The 14,839-nt window shown below is 40.8% G+C and overlaps 1 protein-coding gene across 1 annotated transcript; it reads right to left on the bottom strand.

The window, feature by feature from the left end:
• Nucleotides 1-128: 128 nt before the first annotated feature.
• On the bottom strand, nt 129-14,820 carry st3gal5 (ST3 beta-galactoside alpha-2,3-sialyltransferase 5). Its single transcript, XM_055034794.1, has 8 exons — nt 14,689-14,820; nt 13,030-13,143; nt 11,486-11,606; nt 10,067-10,276; nt 9,139-9,275; nt 8,307-8,493; nt 7,792-7,950; nt 129-6,519 (listed from the first exon to the last, which is right to left on the bottom strand). The coding sequence occupies exons 1-8, from the start codon at nt 14,694-14,696 to the stop codon at nt 6,262-6,264; spliced, it is 1,194 nt and encodes a 397-aa protein (XP_054890769.1). The 5' UTR covers nt 14,697-14,820; the 3' UTR covers nt 129-6,261.
• Nucleotides 14,821-14,839: the final 19 nt, after the last annotated feature.

Below are 14,839 nucleotides of genomic sequence, written 5' to 3' on the forward strand. Positions count from 1 at the left end.
ATACACTGGTTGAGGTGTGAATTAGTGTAGCAGTTGCAAAATGGAGCACACGGGACTCAGGATCTGCGTCAGTTTATTTCTGTAACACAACATGGGATACACTCAACCATTGGTGTGGCACATACACACAGTCAGATCCCAGCAGCTCTACAAACATTTTGGAGGGAAAATTTCAAACAACCTTAAAGGCCAACAGTTTAATCCTAACTGAAACTAAAGTCTTTCTTAAGACATATAAAAACAATTAACATTTTAATTTAAAAGTACAAAAGTCTGAGAACAATTATAAACATCATAAACATCACTAAGAGTGGGGGGTAGCATTAGCACGTCTTACCAGCAGCTGTGTAGGCAGCTTCTGCCTGGCTGCTGCAGCTACCTCACAGAACCCACTCTGTGCGACATCAATAACCACCCTCCCAGAACGACATCAGGAACCAAAAACAACAGACATGTCAATTCTACAAAAAGTGTTTTGAGAAGGTTCATATAATAATTATAAAAAATAAGTAAATAAAATCAACTCAGCTACATTAGCATGTGCCTAAATTCTGTAAATCTCTAAAATCTCACCGGATCTGAGATATTCTGGTGCCTCCTTCTTGTATGCGATTTTAACTTTGAACCATTTCTCCCAGATTTGTTCCTTCTAAATCTTGCTTTTCCCCCTTTTCCTCTATTCACTCTTCTGTTGGTCATTGATATTACCAGAAAACTATATTGAGCTGCTGCCGTCTTGTCTTGATGAAATCATATTCCAATTTCACCGAGCTTCACTCAAACAAAGCAATTCCTAAAGCTATGTGGAAAATTGCAACTTTGGATTAAGGCACTACTTGAACCTTATGAATAACTTTAGCAAAAACGTGGTTATAATTTTTACCTATATATGGTTTTGTGGTCAGGTTTTTTATTTTTTATTTTTATGAAGGAGGAAACTGTTAATTTTTTGATGATGTTGAATCTGTTAAATCTGTCCATTTAGCCTTTAACTCAGCCAGACGGGTGGACAATCAAGCTGAGCTTAAGCTAAAACTTTAGAGGTTTTATATTGAAAATCATTAAGTCCATGAAAATAATTTACATTCGACTGGTTGTGGTGGTGGTTAACCAGTGGATGTGGTTTGGATGTCCATTATTCAAACACATGAATTAAATGTACAGGAACCAAACAAAAAATAATCCAGTTGATTTAGGATAAATAAATCAGAGAAGCACACATGACTGGTGTTCTTCTACATATTTTATTTCTTTATGACAACACAAAATAATTAGATGCACCAAAAAGATTGTCTATGCTTTTTGTTTAAAACGCAGTAAGAAATAAACTAAAAACTTTCAAGCGAGTTCTCAAACACTGTTTTAGTAGTATAAAATGTCAGTATTAGAATGATGAGCAGCTTTCACAACATAAAAATAAATTAAAGCTTCAAGCAGCCTCGAACGGCCCTCGCAGCCAAGCGCCGCTCCGGCCTATTGGCCACCGCGGGGTACAAGCAACCGCCGCCCGACGCCAGCCACCACAGAAGCTCTCACGCAGTTTTCAGCAACCTCCGCCCGCACCGCGGAAGCTGTTGCTCAGTTTCCATCAACGCTTCCCACGTTCTAACACATAAGTTGTTGCGCAGTTTCCGCGCCCGTCCACCAGGCGGTACGCATCGATGCGTTCGGCGGCGCTCCTTGACGATGCAAAAAATGTGGTCCAGATTCATTGGTTTAGCGAGGAAATATAGCTGGCAGATTAATGTAGGGGGCGCAGTGGAGTCAAAATACATTTCAATGCTGTTTTGCTCTTTAGAGGTCAACAAAGGTCATACATATCCAATTTGGCGCCAGTCGAATGATCCACGTGTCATTTACAGCCGATGTATGCACATGGCGAAGTACTGCAGTTCTTCATTTTTCATCATCTTCAGCTGTGTTTCTAAAGCACTCTACTTCATTGTTGGAGCAATACTTACTCAGAGTGGCGAATTACTGAAATGGTTTGTAAGCAGTAACAAAACGCTACATTTACTGCATGATTTAATTCAACAAAAATTATCTGAGACATTTCTATCCTTTTAGAAATGTCACGGCAACGCTCTCACAAAGTTTTCACGCCCATCCGCCCGTGGATCTGTTTGTCATTGGTGGAGTAACACTGACACCTACTGGCGAAATACTGATATTGTTCTTCATCCTGTTTATCCGCTGTTTCATTTGTGGAGCAATACTGACCCCAAGTGGCGAATTACTGAAATTGTTTATAAACAGTTACTGCTGCTGAATGACGTTTGTATTATTTCTAGCCAAAATGAATTAATGTTTGTACTCTAACCCACAAAACAAACTTATTAAAAAAAATAAAAGAAAACTTATAATAATGTATATTTAAATAATTAATGTTAACCTGCATAACATAACCTATATTTCATAGGGTGCTGTGGTGTTAGCTGGGCTAAGGTTATTTCATCAAGTGGCCATGGAAATGTGTTCAGGACTGTTCTGTAGAGAGACATAGTAAGTGTGAAGCAGCTGTAATCTTGCATTTGGAAGTTATTCAATCTTGATGTTTCACGGCAAATCGTCAAAGTTCTCCACGCCGCCACGCCCACCTGCTCCATCGAAGCTGGTCGGGGTTGGAATCCTCAACACACCAACATGTCTTCTGTCTCTGGGCACAGTTTCATGTTGATGAGGTCAAAGGGGTCAGATAGCGACCTTTCACAGTAAAACATTACACTTCCTGTTCTCAGGGGGCGTGGCCTAAGTGATGTAATCATTCGACCATAGGGTATTGTAGGACACCTGATGATGATCAATCACAGAAACTTTGGTGCCTCTGTGAGTTTCTGTCTAGGAGATATAGCAGTTTATTTTTTATGGCGAGTAGGTGATCTTTGACCCCTGCTAACCCCCCTTCAGCATACTCAAAAACTCACTGTTTTGATAACTTTAGATGGGACATGCCTTATGAACAGACTGCCCGAGTTTGAAGCCGATCAATCAAAATCCCTAGGAGGAGTTCGATCAAATACGAAGGCTGTAAACGGCAAAAATGGGGTCAAAATCCGAACTTCAATCCAAAATGGCTGACTTCCTGTGATACTTGCACTATGACATTAATTGTAAATTTTGAGCATCTTGGGGAGCTCTACAAGTGTACCAAATTTTATGTCTCTAGGATAAAGTAAATGAATAGAAAAGGGTCCTTTGAAAATTTCTAGGTGGCGCTATTGAGCCATTTCTTGTGGGATTTTGCGATGACCTTAAAAATCAAAATTTTTAAACAGGCTTAAGGACTCCGCCAAGTTTGGTGAGTTTTTGAATATGATAAAGCCTCCAAAAAGGCCCCTTATTAGGGGGGCAAAATAATAATTAAAGCTGCAAGCAGCCTCGAATGGCCCTCGCAGCCAAGCGCCGCTCCGGCCTATTGGCCACCGCGGGGTACAAGCAACCGCCGCCTGACGCCAGCCACCACAGAAGCTCTCACGCAGTTTTCAGCGCCTCCGCCCGCACTGCGGAAGCTGTTGCTCAGTTTCCATCAACGCTTCCCACGTTCCAACATAGAAGTTGTTGTGCAGTTTCCGCGCCCGTCCACCAGGCGGTACGCATCGATGCGTTCGGCGGCGCTCCTTGACGATGCAAAAAAATGTGGGGCAGATTCATTGGTTTAGCGAGGAAATATAGCTGGCGGATTAATGTAGGGGGCGCAGTGGAGTCAAAATACATTTCAATGCTGTTTTGCTCTTTAGAGGTCAACAAAGGTCATACGTATTCAATTTGGCGCCTGTGGGATCATCCACGTGTCATTCAGAGCCGATCGTATGCACATGGCGAAGGAATGCATTTTGTCATTTCTACACCCCAATGCGGTTGGTCAGCAGCCAGCATTCATAGAGTTCATTATGTTATCGTTTTTAGTCAGTATTCACATGATGAAACCCATATAAATTATAGAATAACAGTAAAATATACAGCAGAAAAAACATGTGACTGCCTCTTAAGAGTGGGCGGGGCTACAGTGAGGTCATCAAGTGACCATGGAAATCTGTTCTCTAGAAAGACAGAGGAAGTGTGATGCAGCTGTGATCTTGCATTTGGAAGTAATTTAATGTTGATGTTTCATGGCAAATAGTGAAAGTTTTACACTAAGCCACACCCACATGCTTTGATGTGAACTACAACTGAGATCTAAATGCAGTGCAACTTTAACGTTATCGTGAAATGAGTCAGGAAAATGGTGAAGGTTAAGATGTATCAGTTTAATAAACCGTACTGTTCAGTAATAAACCAAGGGCAATGCACATTAACAGAGCACAGTTAACTTTCAGCACATTAGAACAATAGCACAGGCTGAATCCCATCCATTAATTAGGTATTAATCACAGGAAGTGCTGCAACTAAATATTACAACCCCATTGGATGGGTAATAAGATACTTAGCATTTTCTCAGAGCTCTTTCAAACGACATTTTAAACATCTTCTATACATAATAACAAACAAGTCTGAATGTATGAAACTGGATGTATCAAACACACTATTCAGTTTATTGAATTAGTAAAGTGCTTCGTTAGCATTAAAAACATTGCAGGCCTCAGGCATTGGGTTAGCATCCTCCTCAGAATAACTGTTCCAAACATGACGGCTTCCAGAACCAGCAGGAAGGAATAAATTACTCACCGCACCGCGAGTTACGACTTTTTAAACGAACAGCAATGGGCTCTTTGCACCTGCCGCGCTGGAAATCTCACGGCAAACGCGCTCGAAAAGTTTCCACTGTCGGTCTGTTTTGTCATTGATGGAGTACCACTGCCTCCTGCTGGCGCAATACAGGTATTGCGCCAGCAGTACCTGTATTGCGCCACCAGGGGGCAGTGGTACTCCATCAACACTGACCCCAGTTACTCAGCGGAGCTGTCATTTGTGTAGTGAGAATAGTGGCGAATACACGTTTTGCTGAATGACGATGTTTGTATTATTTCTAGCCAAAATTAATGAATGTTTGTACTCTAACCCACAAAACAAACTTATATTTTAAAAAAACTTATATTAATGTATATTTAAATAATTAATATGTTAACTTGCCCCCAATTTTCTAGGGGGCGCTAGAGAGAAATTACGCCACGCCCTACAAATATTGTGATGGATTCCTGTAAGGGAGTGTATGAGGATCCATCCTTGTGAGTTTGGAGCAGCTGGGCCCGAAAATGTGGAATTGAGAGCCAAACGTATGGCGATGGCGTTAGAGGTCACTTCGCCACGCCGCCACGGCCACCTGCTCCATCAAAGCTGGTCGGGGTTGGAATCCTCAACACACCACCGTGTTTTCTGTCTCTGGGCACAGTTTCATGTTGATGAGGTCAAAGGGGTCAGATAGCAACCTTTCAAAGTAAAACATTACACTTCCTGTTCTCAGGGGGCGTGGCCTAAGTGATGTCATCATTCGACCATAGGGTATTGTAGGACACCCGATGATGATCAATCACAGAAACTTTGGTGCCTCTGTGAGTTTCTGTGTAGGAGATATAGCAGTTTATTTTTTTACGGCGAGTAGGTGAACTTTGACCCCTGCTAACTCCCCTTCAGCATACTCAAAAACTCACCGTTTTGATAACTTTAGATGGGACATGCCTTATGAACAGACTGACCGAGTTTGAAGCCGATCAATTGAAATCCCTAGGAGGAGTTCGATCAAATACGAAGGCTGTAAACGCCAAAAATGGGGTGAAAATTGGACCTTCAATCCAAAATGGCTGACTTCCTGTGATACTTGCACTATGACATTAATTGTAAATTTTGAGCATCTTGGGGAGCTCTACAAGTGTACCAAATTTCATGTCTCTACGATGAAGTAAGTGAATAGCAAGGGTCCTTTGAAAATTTCTAGGTGGCGCTATTGAGCCATTTCTGTTGCAATTTTGCGACGACTTTAAAATACGTAAATTTGAAACAGGCTTAAGGCCTCCGCCAAGTTTGGTGAGTTTTTGAATATGATAAAGCCCCCAAAAAGCCAATTCATTTGGAGGGAGAATCATAATAAGAAACAGTACAGAAACAATAGGCCTTCGCAGTGCTTAGCTGCTTGGGCCTAAATATCTGAAGCCAGCTTCAAATATCTGTCAGGAGATCTGAAACTGAAGTATAAATTAAGACCATAAAAGCATAAAATCTCTGCGTTCTTCATTGTCCTTTGCTCATGCATTTCAGCAAAGTTTCAAAAACAGAGCTTGTGGTGCAGTGAAACACCTTTGGGATGGGGTGGACCTTGGGATGTGGTCAGCTGGAGCAGAAGGAGCAATGGATTCCTCCAGTCAGGTCGCTAACCACCCCCTCTCTCACCAGTCTGTGCAGGTACTGAGTTTCTTTGTCCACGTTGTGCATGTTCTGCTGCTGCATGAGGCTCATGGGCAGGTTGTCGTAGTAGTGCAGCGGCGCCCCCTGCTGGGACAGGTTGTAGCCGAATCCCGCCAGGCTGACCTCGTCACAGAGCAGGCTGGCTAAGCTCAGTGCAGTCACGCCCAGCGTCGGTACATTCTACGAGGAAATGGAGACCCTTCATGTTTTATCCACTCTGTGCTTTCAATTTTAAGTACACTCCGATTAAAAATGTGAAACATGATTTACAGAACTGACCTAAACTCTAGTGAATTATCTTTATGGGTTTATCAATGGTAGCTCTGACACTGATGTATGTATGAGCATAAGCCACAACTCCTTTGTAGTGGAAAAACTAAAAGTCTGTTTCTTGTTTAACTTTAAATACTTGATATTTTGAAGCAGGAGGACATGGAGCTGAAGATAGGACTTCCTCCACAATTTGTAATTTATCACTTTTAAATGGCCTTTTGGGGAATTCTACAAAAGCATAAAATTAGGCTTGAAATGACTAATCGTGATTAATGCACTACTATAAAAAATAAATCTCAACTAATTTTGTCAACGATTAATTGTTAAACTTCTGAAATGTATGCATTGCATTCAAAATAAAAAAAACTGCAACAAATCAACAATCACAAGAGGAATGCTACGTAATTGCATTTTAGGCAATAAAATATTCCCTTAATTTATATATTAAATAATGTGTAAAAATGCTTAACTAGATAAATGCAAAATCCACAACTAATTTTTTTCCCCCAGTTAATCGGTTGTCAGAATAATCAATTACTAAAAATTTTTTTAGCTGCGGTCCATATATTACATTTGGAGATAAAGTTAAATGAAAACTACAATTTCATATTGTGTTTCAACAAAGTCAATAATTTGTTGAGATTTTAAAATCAAGAGAAATTTGGCTTTTAGCAGCACCTTTGACTCAGTCTTGATGTAATTTCTTTGGCTGAGCTCACTTTGTTCCCCCCTGTGTGCTAGAAGAGGCTATGACGCACCTTTGAATGAGTGACATCATTTCTGTGCAATGACTTTGATTTAAATGCCGCAGTTCACAAAACATAACACAAGGGGGCGATACGTCTTCATTTAAAAAGAAAGCATGAGGTCTGCAGAGACTAAATGTTAAGACAGATGATGCCTTTTGATTTAATCTTTGCAGTGTTTGAACAGTACATCTAAATCCTCTTAAAACAAAACTGCACTCCAACTTTCTTTCTGAACATCAGATTGAAGAGCTTCACCCACCTACAGCTGGTAATCCTGAGTGGATCAGATTTTACTACTAATGTTTTGATCACTTTAAGCTTTTTTTTTTACAGAATGTTTTAGAGCTATTTTAAATAAAAACCTAATCCAGGTGTTATCCCGTTTTTCCTCCCCCCGACTGCTCAGGTAATGGTTCAAACTGAGCTGTACCTGGTCCCAGCCCCACAGGCGATACCTAGGCTCAGGGTATTCCAGGAAGTCCAAGGCAGTCTGCCTGACGACGTCAGGATTCAGAAGTCGGAACCTTGAGGGATCTAGAGGAATTTTCTGTGGAACCCTCTGCCAGAAGAAGACCCACTCCCAAAACGTCTGCAATACAAAGCAGCACTTTGATCGCTAAAGAGGAAACGGCGTCCTCGTCACACGTTGGCAAAACATCACACGACTGGGTCGGCCCAAACACAAATCTTATGCATTTTGGGTAAGCACGATAGAACACTCAGAAACCTCTTGCTGATCTACGTTAGACGTGCTAGAAAGTATTTGACCGGGGAAAAATAAAAAAGGAAAATGAATAATGCTTACTTCTAGATATCGATCTAACCAAACTACGTTTGTCGGTCAGATTTACATACAGCAGATGAATATGAAAATATATAGATTTTATCCTGCCTGCTAACAACAGAGAACAAGAAAACGATAAAGATAACGCTCCAGCCACTCACCACGCTGAGCTTCCTGATCATGGCTGAGATCCAGCTGAGGTCAACGCCTTTGAAGATCACGGCCACGAACACAGAATGAGGGTCTGTGTCCATCCAGCAGAGGGGGGTGCCCTCAGGATAACTCATCCTGATGCTGGTTCGATTCCCCACGTCAGCTGTGTGCTTTCCCAGAGGGCCGCTGTTCAACCTGACAGACAGAGAAAGGAGAAGAAAGTGGAAACATTGCCTAGAACAGGAGCAAGATTGGAGTTTGTTACCATTAGAGGCGCACCTAATGTTTATTTGATTCATCAATTATTCTGACGATTATCAATTAATGAGACAAAAAATTTGCTTTTTTGTCTCAACACATTTATTATACATTAAACGATGCAAATAAACTAATTTCTTTTTGAAATAATGAGCATTTTATTGCAAAAAATGCAATACCACAGCATTCCTTTGACGTGCAATTGATCATTTTAGACTTTTAACATCAATGTGAAACGTATGCTTAACTAAACATCATTATAATATAGCAAAAGTAGCTTAATAGCAGATTTTTTTTTTTTTTACAAAAAGTTTTTTTCTAAATCTTGAATGCAAAATGTTTTTGATTTAATTACTGCTCTGTGCTTTTTCAGCAAATGAACTTTTTTTTTGTCCATACTCTCCAGATATTAAATGTACTACTAAATTATTTGACAGTTATTTGCAATTATCAATTAATTGTTACAGCCCCAACTGCTACAGAAAACAAAAACCAGGAGGTCTCAATCTGAGTGCAGTTCCAGTCACTCTGCATGTTGTCAAGTCTATTGCAGAACCATGAGAAGTGAAAGCGAAGCCTGACCTGATTATGGTGTGGAAACGGTCGATCTGCTGACCGAGCTCCAGCCCCTTCAGCACGCCACCGTTCCCCACCACCACACAGCGGCGACACTTCCTGGAAGCCTCCTCCGGTCCCGGGTCAGGGTGGGCCGCTGGCAGCTGGAAGCACAGAGAGCCGATCAGGTCTGACGTTCTGAGAGACTTTGCGGCTTTAACCAGAATCCATTGAGGTTGCAGACAACAAAACCCAAGACGACCCAATAAACCAATATACAATATATGTGCATGTTGGTTGTTTGGTTTCTTGTGAGCTTTTGTTTTTTAATATGCCTGTTCTCCTCAGTAGTTGACATTTTCACCAAAGATATATCGATCTGAGATTATCTGTATTTGCCTTGATGCTGAAAAAAACTAACTCTAGACCAGGAATCGGTACCATGTGCCTGATCAATAAGAGCAGATCTATTAAGTTCAATTCTATCCCATCTTCCTTTATTATGTATTTTAGCATTATATCTAGAATCCTTGATTGTTCTTTATGTACTATTTAAAAAAGGTTAGACCTATCGTTTTTTAATCAGTTTCAGTGTCTATCCTTTATTTTTACATTTGCTCTTCTACTGCTAATTGAACTGAATGAACAAATTAAAGTCGTCTTGTTTTTACATGGAGACCAAGCTTCTGAAATCATTGGTGTATATAAGTGAGCTGCACTTGTGCAGATTTAGCTAATAAATGCATAATTTAGTAAATTTATGTCTGTTTTTTTTTTTTTAAGTACATTTTTTCAGTCAATTCAGCATTGGTTTTCTGTATCAGCTGATGCTAATGCTCAGATATCTATAGCTTCCTTCATGGGAAGTGTTGCACTAACAACTGAAACCAAGCAAGTTGAACTGTGGTTGTTCTGAGTTATCAGTAAAACCTCCCTAGATGGTATTTTCATTCACCAGCGTCAGCAGGTTCTCGACTTTGTCTTTAAGCCCTTTGAAGCCAAACGGCGGCGGGTAGAGGAGGAGCTGGGCGGGGAGCGGCTGGTCCCTCCACAGGAAGGGCTGGACGGCGCTGCTGGCAGACGGGAACAGAGTGAGCAGCTTCTCTCTGCTGCCTCCGGGGCGACACTGTCCTTCCAGAACGCGCCGTGCGTTCTCATGCACCAGCTGCAGGGCGAAACAAAGCCAGGCAAATAAAGAGTCTGTTATCACAACCTGTACAAGTATCTGCCTTGTTGCTACATAATACTGAAGAATACTGAGACATAAGACATATCCAGGGAGGTGTCGTGTGTCAGAAGGATAAACATTATGCTTCGTGTGGTTTGCAGTCCTTGAACATCACATTTTGCTTTTGTGTGTTTTATTACGACTCAGACCGCAGCAAATCTGGAACATGACTTAATTTATTTTGTCTTTGTTGTGTTTCCAATGCCAGTAAAACGCGAGGTCATGAGCCGACGCTAATGGTTTTTAGTGTTAGATGCCTTTTAAAAGTTTAAAGGACTTGAACTTTGTGTGTTTTATGACATCTTAAGCGCAGGTGCAGTTCTGTTGACCATTTGTTGCCGTCTCTCTTCATGTCAACACCTGCATGGTTGCAGATTACAGGACAACTGATAGATGTACAGACAAGTGTCATTTAGTCCCAGGTTAACTATCATCCAAAAATAACTGCAAACAATAACTTCCATTTGACCTGCAAACAGAAATCAAATATCAGCATGATTTAGCTAAAAGTAATATGTATTCTCCAAAACATCTTGTAAAGCACTTTGTATTGCCTTGTTGCTGTAAATGTGCTATATAAATAAAGTTATCTTTACCTTTAATCCAAAACTTAAGAAGGATTTTGCTGATGTTGCTTTTTTGAAAGAGAGGCATCTAGTTTTTATTTTTTGACGCAATTGAGCTAATTTCCTCTCAGATATGATAACAGGATTTGGGTCACTTCCTTTCGAAACACTTGCTATAATGAGCCAAGTTTGATAAATCAGATAAAAGCTGATCTCCGAGCATCGAAGTTGGTTTTTCAGTCAAAGCCTCAGGATAGTCGCGGTTCTATTCATTATGCAAATGTAACCGATCTTGACATTTTCCATCGTAAGAAAATCATGTTGGAAATAATTTTACACTGACTACAAATAATAATTAGAAAGGTCTCCGACTGCATCCATCACTTGTGCTGGATGGGCCATATTAGTATCCTTGAGCTGCAGTTGAGCACTTTGGAAAACTCTAATAGAAATCCTACAGAAATTGCTTCTTATTTACATAAAAAACAAGGTGCTTTTGAAGAACAGATTGAAAATCCAGACAACTCTTGTCATGAAAAGCTTGAAGAGGTTCCAGTGTGCTCCGCTGAGCTTCCCTCACCCGTTTATGTGCAGAGTTGACATAAAACTGATATGGTTCCTCTGTTCTTGTGTGTATCCGCAGCAGGGAGAGTATCATCAAAACTAGACAACTCAGAACAATAAGTCCCAACAACATCTGCCTGCAGAGAAATGGAAAAAGAAAATTAAACAGTTTAAAATATTAAGCCAAAGACAAACATGAAAAGTGATAGCAGAAAGGAAGAGTGTTCATGTCTCTGATGACATTTCAGAGTTGAGCCTCTGAGTCACAGTTTCAGGTGAGCAGCTGAGATCCCATTAGAATCATAAGAATCAATATCAGCGTCTTATATAGGCGTCGGAGCAACAAGCCTCTTATTCCTGGGAGTGGCTATGCATGTGGCATCTTGGGAAAAATATAGTCGGCCATTTCCAGAAGAGCGATACATGACTTTGTATGGACTCTGTGATGCTGAGAGCACCGAACATCGTCCAACAAAGCCAAAAACAATCATCCTGCCACTTCCTGTCGTCCAAGTAGTGAATTTCTATGGTTTTATGGAAATGCAGCTTCTGTGTTGTGTGGTGATGGAGCAACCCTGCTACGGTAAGCTGGCAAAGACAATGGATGGAGAATAAAGGTTGGGAGTTTTGCTCTTTATGAAACGGAAGGGAAGAGATTTGGGTCCCCAAATACGGTTTACCATATTAATACATACATATTACATGTATTAATTTATTTATTTTTTTGTGCTTGTATAATTTTAAAGCTTAGATAAGTTAAAGGGACAGTTTTATGTAAAATTGCCTTTTTGGAGAGTTACATCATGTTACAATGTCATTATATCAGAAATATACCTGAAGTGTAACTTTGATTCTTTCAAGCATGTTTGAGAAAAACTTTCAGCAACCATCCAGCTGTCCAAAACACCTAATTGGACTCAGCCTCGCCTTTGAGGATGAAGCTCCTCCTCTGACCTACAGTTTTCAAACTTTCACTTCACAGAGCAGCCTTCCTCGCCAATCCCCCTCTCAGCTCCTTCAGACTAGCCAGCAGAAATTAACAAACACCTGGTGGAACTGAGCATCAGCAGAGATCATTATAGGAGCTACTTCACAGTGCAACGCTGGTAAAAATGTTAAAGCGTTAATAGAGGAGCCATGTTGTGATGACTTCTCAAAGAGCAGAAGCTTCTTAAAGAGACAGAGGCCCAATTTCAAGGCATTAAATTACAAAGCCAACGTGAAGGAGATGTCTGGAGGTTTCCTTCTGGCTCTGTTGCCCCAGCAACCAAGTCTTGGATAAGCAGAAAAATCAGATGATGGATGGAAACAGTACTGGTCTGGAGCTGTTTACTTTTGCATTTTCTGCTCTTGAACCCACATTTCTGCTGTTGTTATGCTGACATGCAAAAAATTACATGTCAGCTAAAGGAAAGTGTGACGACATGCAAATAATGGAAATGACATATTTCTGTTTGGGTCCAACTGACAATATCAATTTTTTTCCTAATGTTACACACCAAAGAGAGATGTTCTCAGCCACAGGCACCAACACAATATGAATGAGTGAGCAGTGATCACCTGTGTGCTGGACGGTGCAAGAAAGGCTTCATGTTGTCATCCGCCGTGGATCCAGCTGTCACCTTGGATCTTCTGGCTGAAGCTCGGAGCCCTCTGGCTCTAAGGCATCCTGTCCTGGACACACACACACACACACACACACACACACACACACACACACACACACACACACACACACACACACACACAGTATTTCTCTTCGTCCACACAGACTACCAGAACAGAGGAGCTTCTGTGGCTAATGTGAGCTCATTCAAAGGGTTGGTGGTTGGATAAATTTTCTGCCTCCTGCTTCCCCAGTGTCTGGGATCAGATGATTGTCAGCTTCGGTTTGAATGTGTAAGCTGAGCAGAGAAAAGGCAATGATTATCACCTCAGGCATTAAAATACTTATCTAGTTTAGAGCTGTGACTAACAGGTAATGGATTACTTATGTTAAGTTATTCTACTGGTTCTTCATTAAGCTACTCAAGTCTATAATTACACAATATGACAAAAACATTGAACATGCAAATAATTCAATTAACTTTTTACAAAAGAAATACATTTTATTGCCTGAAATGCAATGAATATTGGCCAATATTTTTACTTCAGATTAATAACTGGGTGGAAAAAAGGTGCTAGGAGACTTTTTTTATAAACTGAATCTGATCTGGGTGAAAGTAAAACTGTAATAGGAATATTTTTCATTTAAACTCTAAGTTTAGTCTTAATTCCTGCTCTAGCCTCTGGTAGATGGTTTTTGAGAATTTGCCATTGAATTTTCTAGAATGGTTATTTCTGAAGTTCAGTTTGCATAGAAACATATGTGACAAAGCTGAAACAGGAGTCAGATTTCAGTCAGCCTCAAAGCTGCTAAAACGCAGGTTGTGATCTGCACAACAGACATTGTGCTTGTCCCAAACACGACACGACAATCACATTGATTTGATTTGATTTGTGCTTCTTCCAGAACACCTACTAGGTTCTTTAAGTTATAATTTCTATAAATCATAGGCTCCATTCCGTTATAGGTAGGCATGCAAAGCATAAAGATTCAATTTGAACTAAAATGAGGTTTAGCATCATAAAAATCTATTTTTAAAGCCCTGACTGAAGGCCTGAACCCAATGCTAACTGTAGCTTCATCTTGTTGCCCACTTTTAAATGGCTAAGATGATAAAACATAACAGAGAACCATTTTGTTTAGTGAAATCTCTCTGTAATTGCTCTATTTTTTAATGAATTAGTCGTCGGGTCTGTCAGCAGGCAGGGGGATAATGGCGCAGTCTGTAACGGGTGTTTCGGTGCGTTTCGGCTCAGTTTAAATTGCGAAGGGCTCGCGAGCGAGTTCCAGGACGACGCTCAGATCGCGGCAGCTACATCATTACACCACGAAGTCACTCGTTTTCTTTACGTCTTCCTTTAACATCCGAGTGAAACAGAAGCGAGATATTTTAGACTATTGAGTTTTTTTAACCAGTGTCAAGAGGCGGTAAAAGGTCTCGTTTTGAAAATGTTTAGACATTAATCCAGCCACATTAAAAAGGAGCTGCTGTTCGGTTACAGTAGCCATAGTTACCTTTTACGACAATCGTCCGCTACGGGCCTTTATGGACTTATACCCGTCCTACCTCTCATAGATTGCTCCCTCATTCTGTTACTTAAAAGTGTCCTTACTCTCGCATGGACTCCGGTGGTTCTTCATGGCCCCATTCCGTGAAATAAAGTGAGCTGCTCTCTGGCTCCGGCAGCGTTTAGCCTGGAATCCGTCTTCATCTGTAAGACCCTTCAAGGACTCTGACGCAACCAGCCAATCAGGTTCAGGGCA

The sequence above is a fragment of the Poeciliopsis prolifica genome, unplaced genomic scaffold (assembly GCF_027474105.1).
Source record: "Poeciliopsis prolifica strain line A6 unplaced genomic scaffold, Auburn_PproV2 SCAFFOLD009, whole genome shotgun sequence".
In the NCBI taxonomy this organism is placed as follows: Eukaryota; Metazoa; Chordata; class Actinopteri; order Cyprinodontiformes; family Poeciliidae; genus Poeciliopsis; species Poeciliopsis prolifica.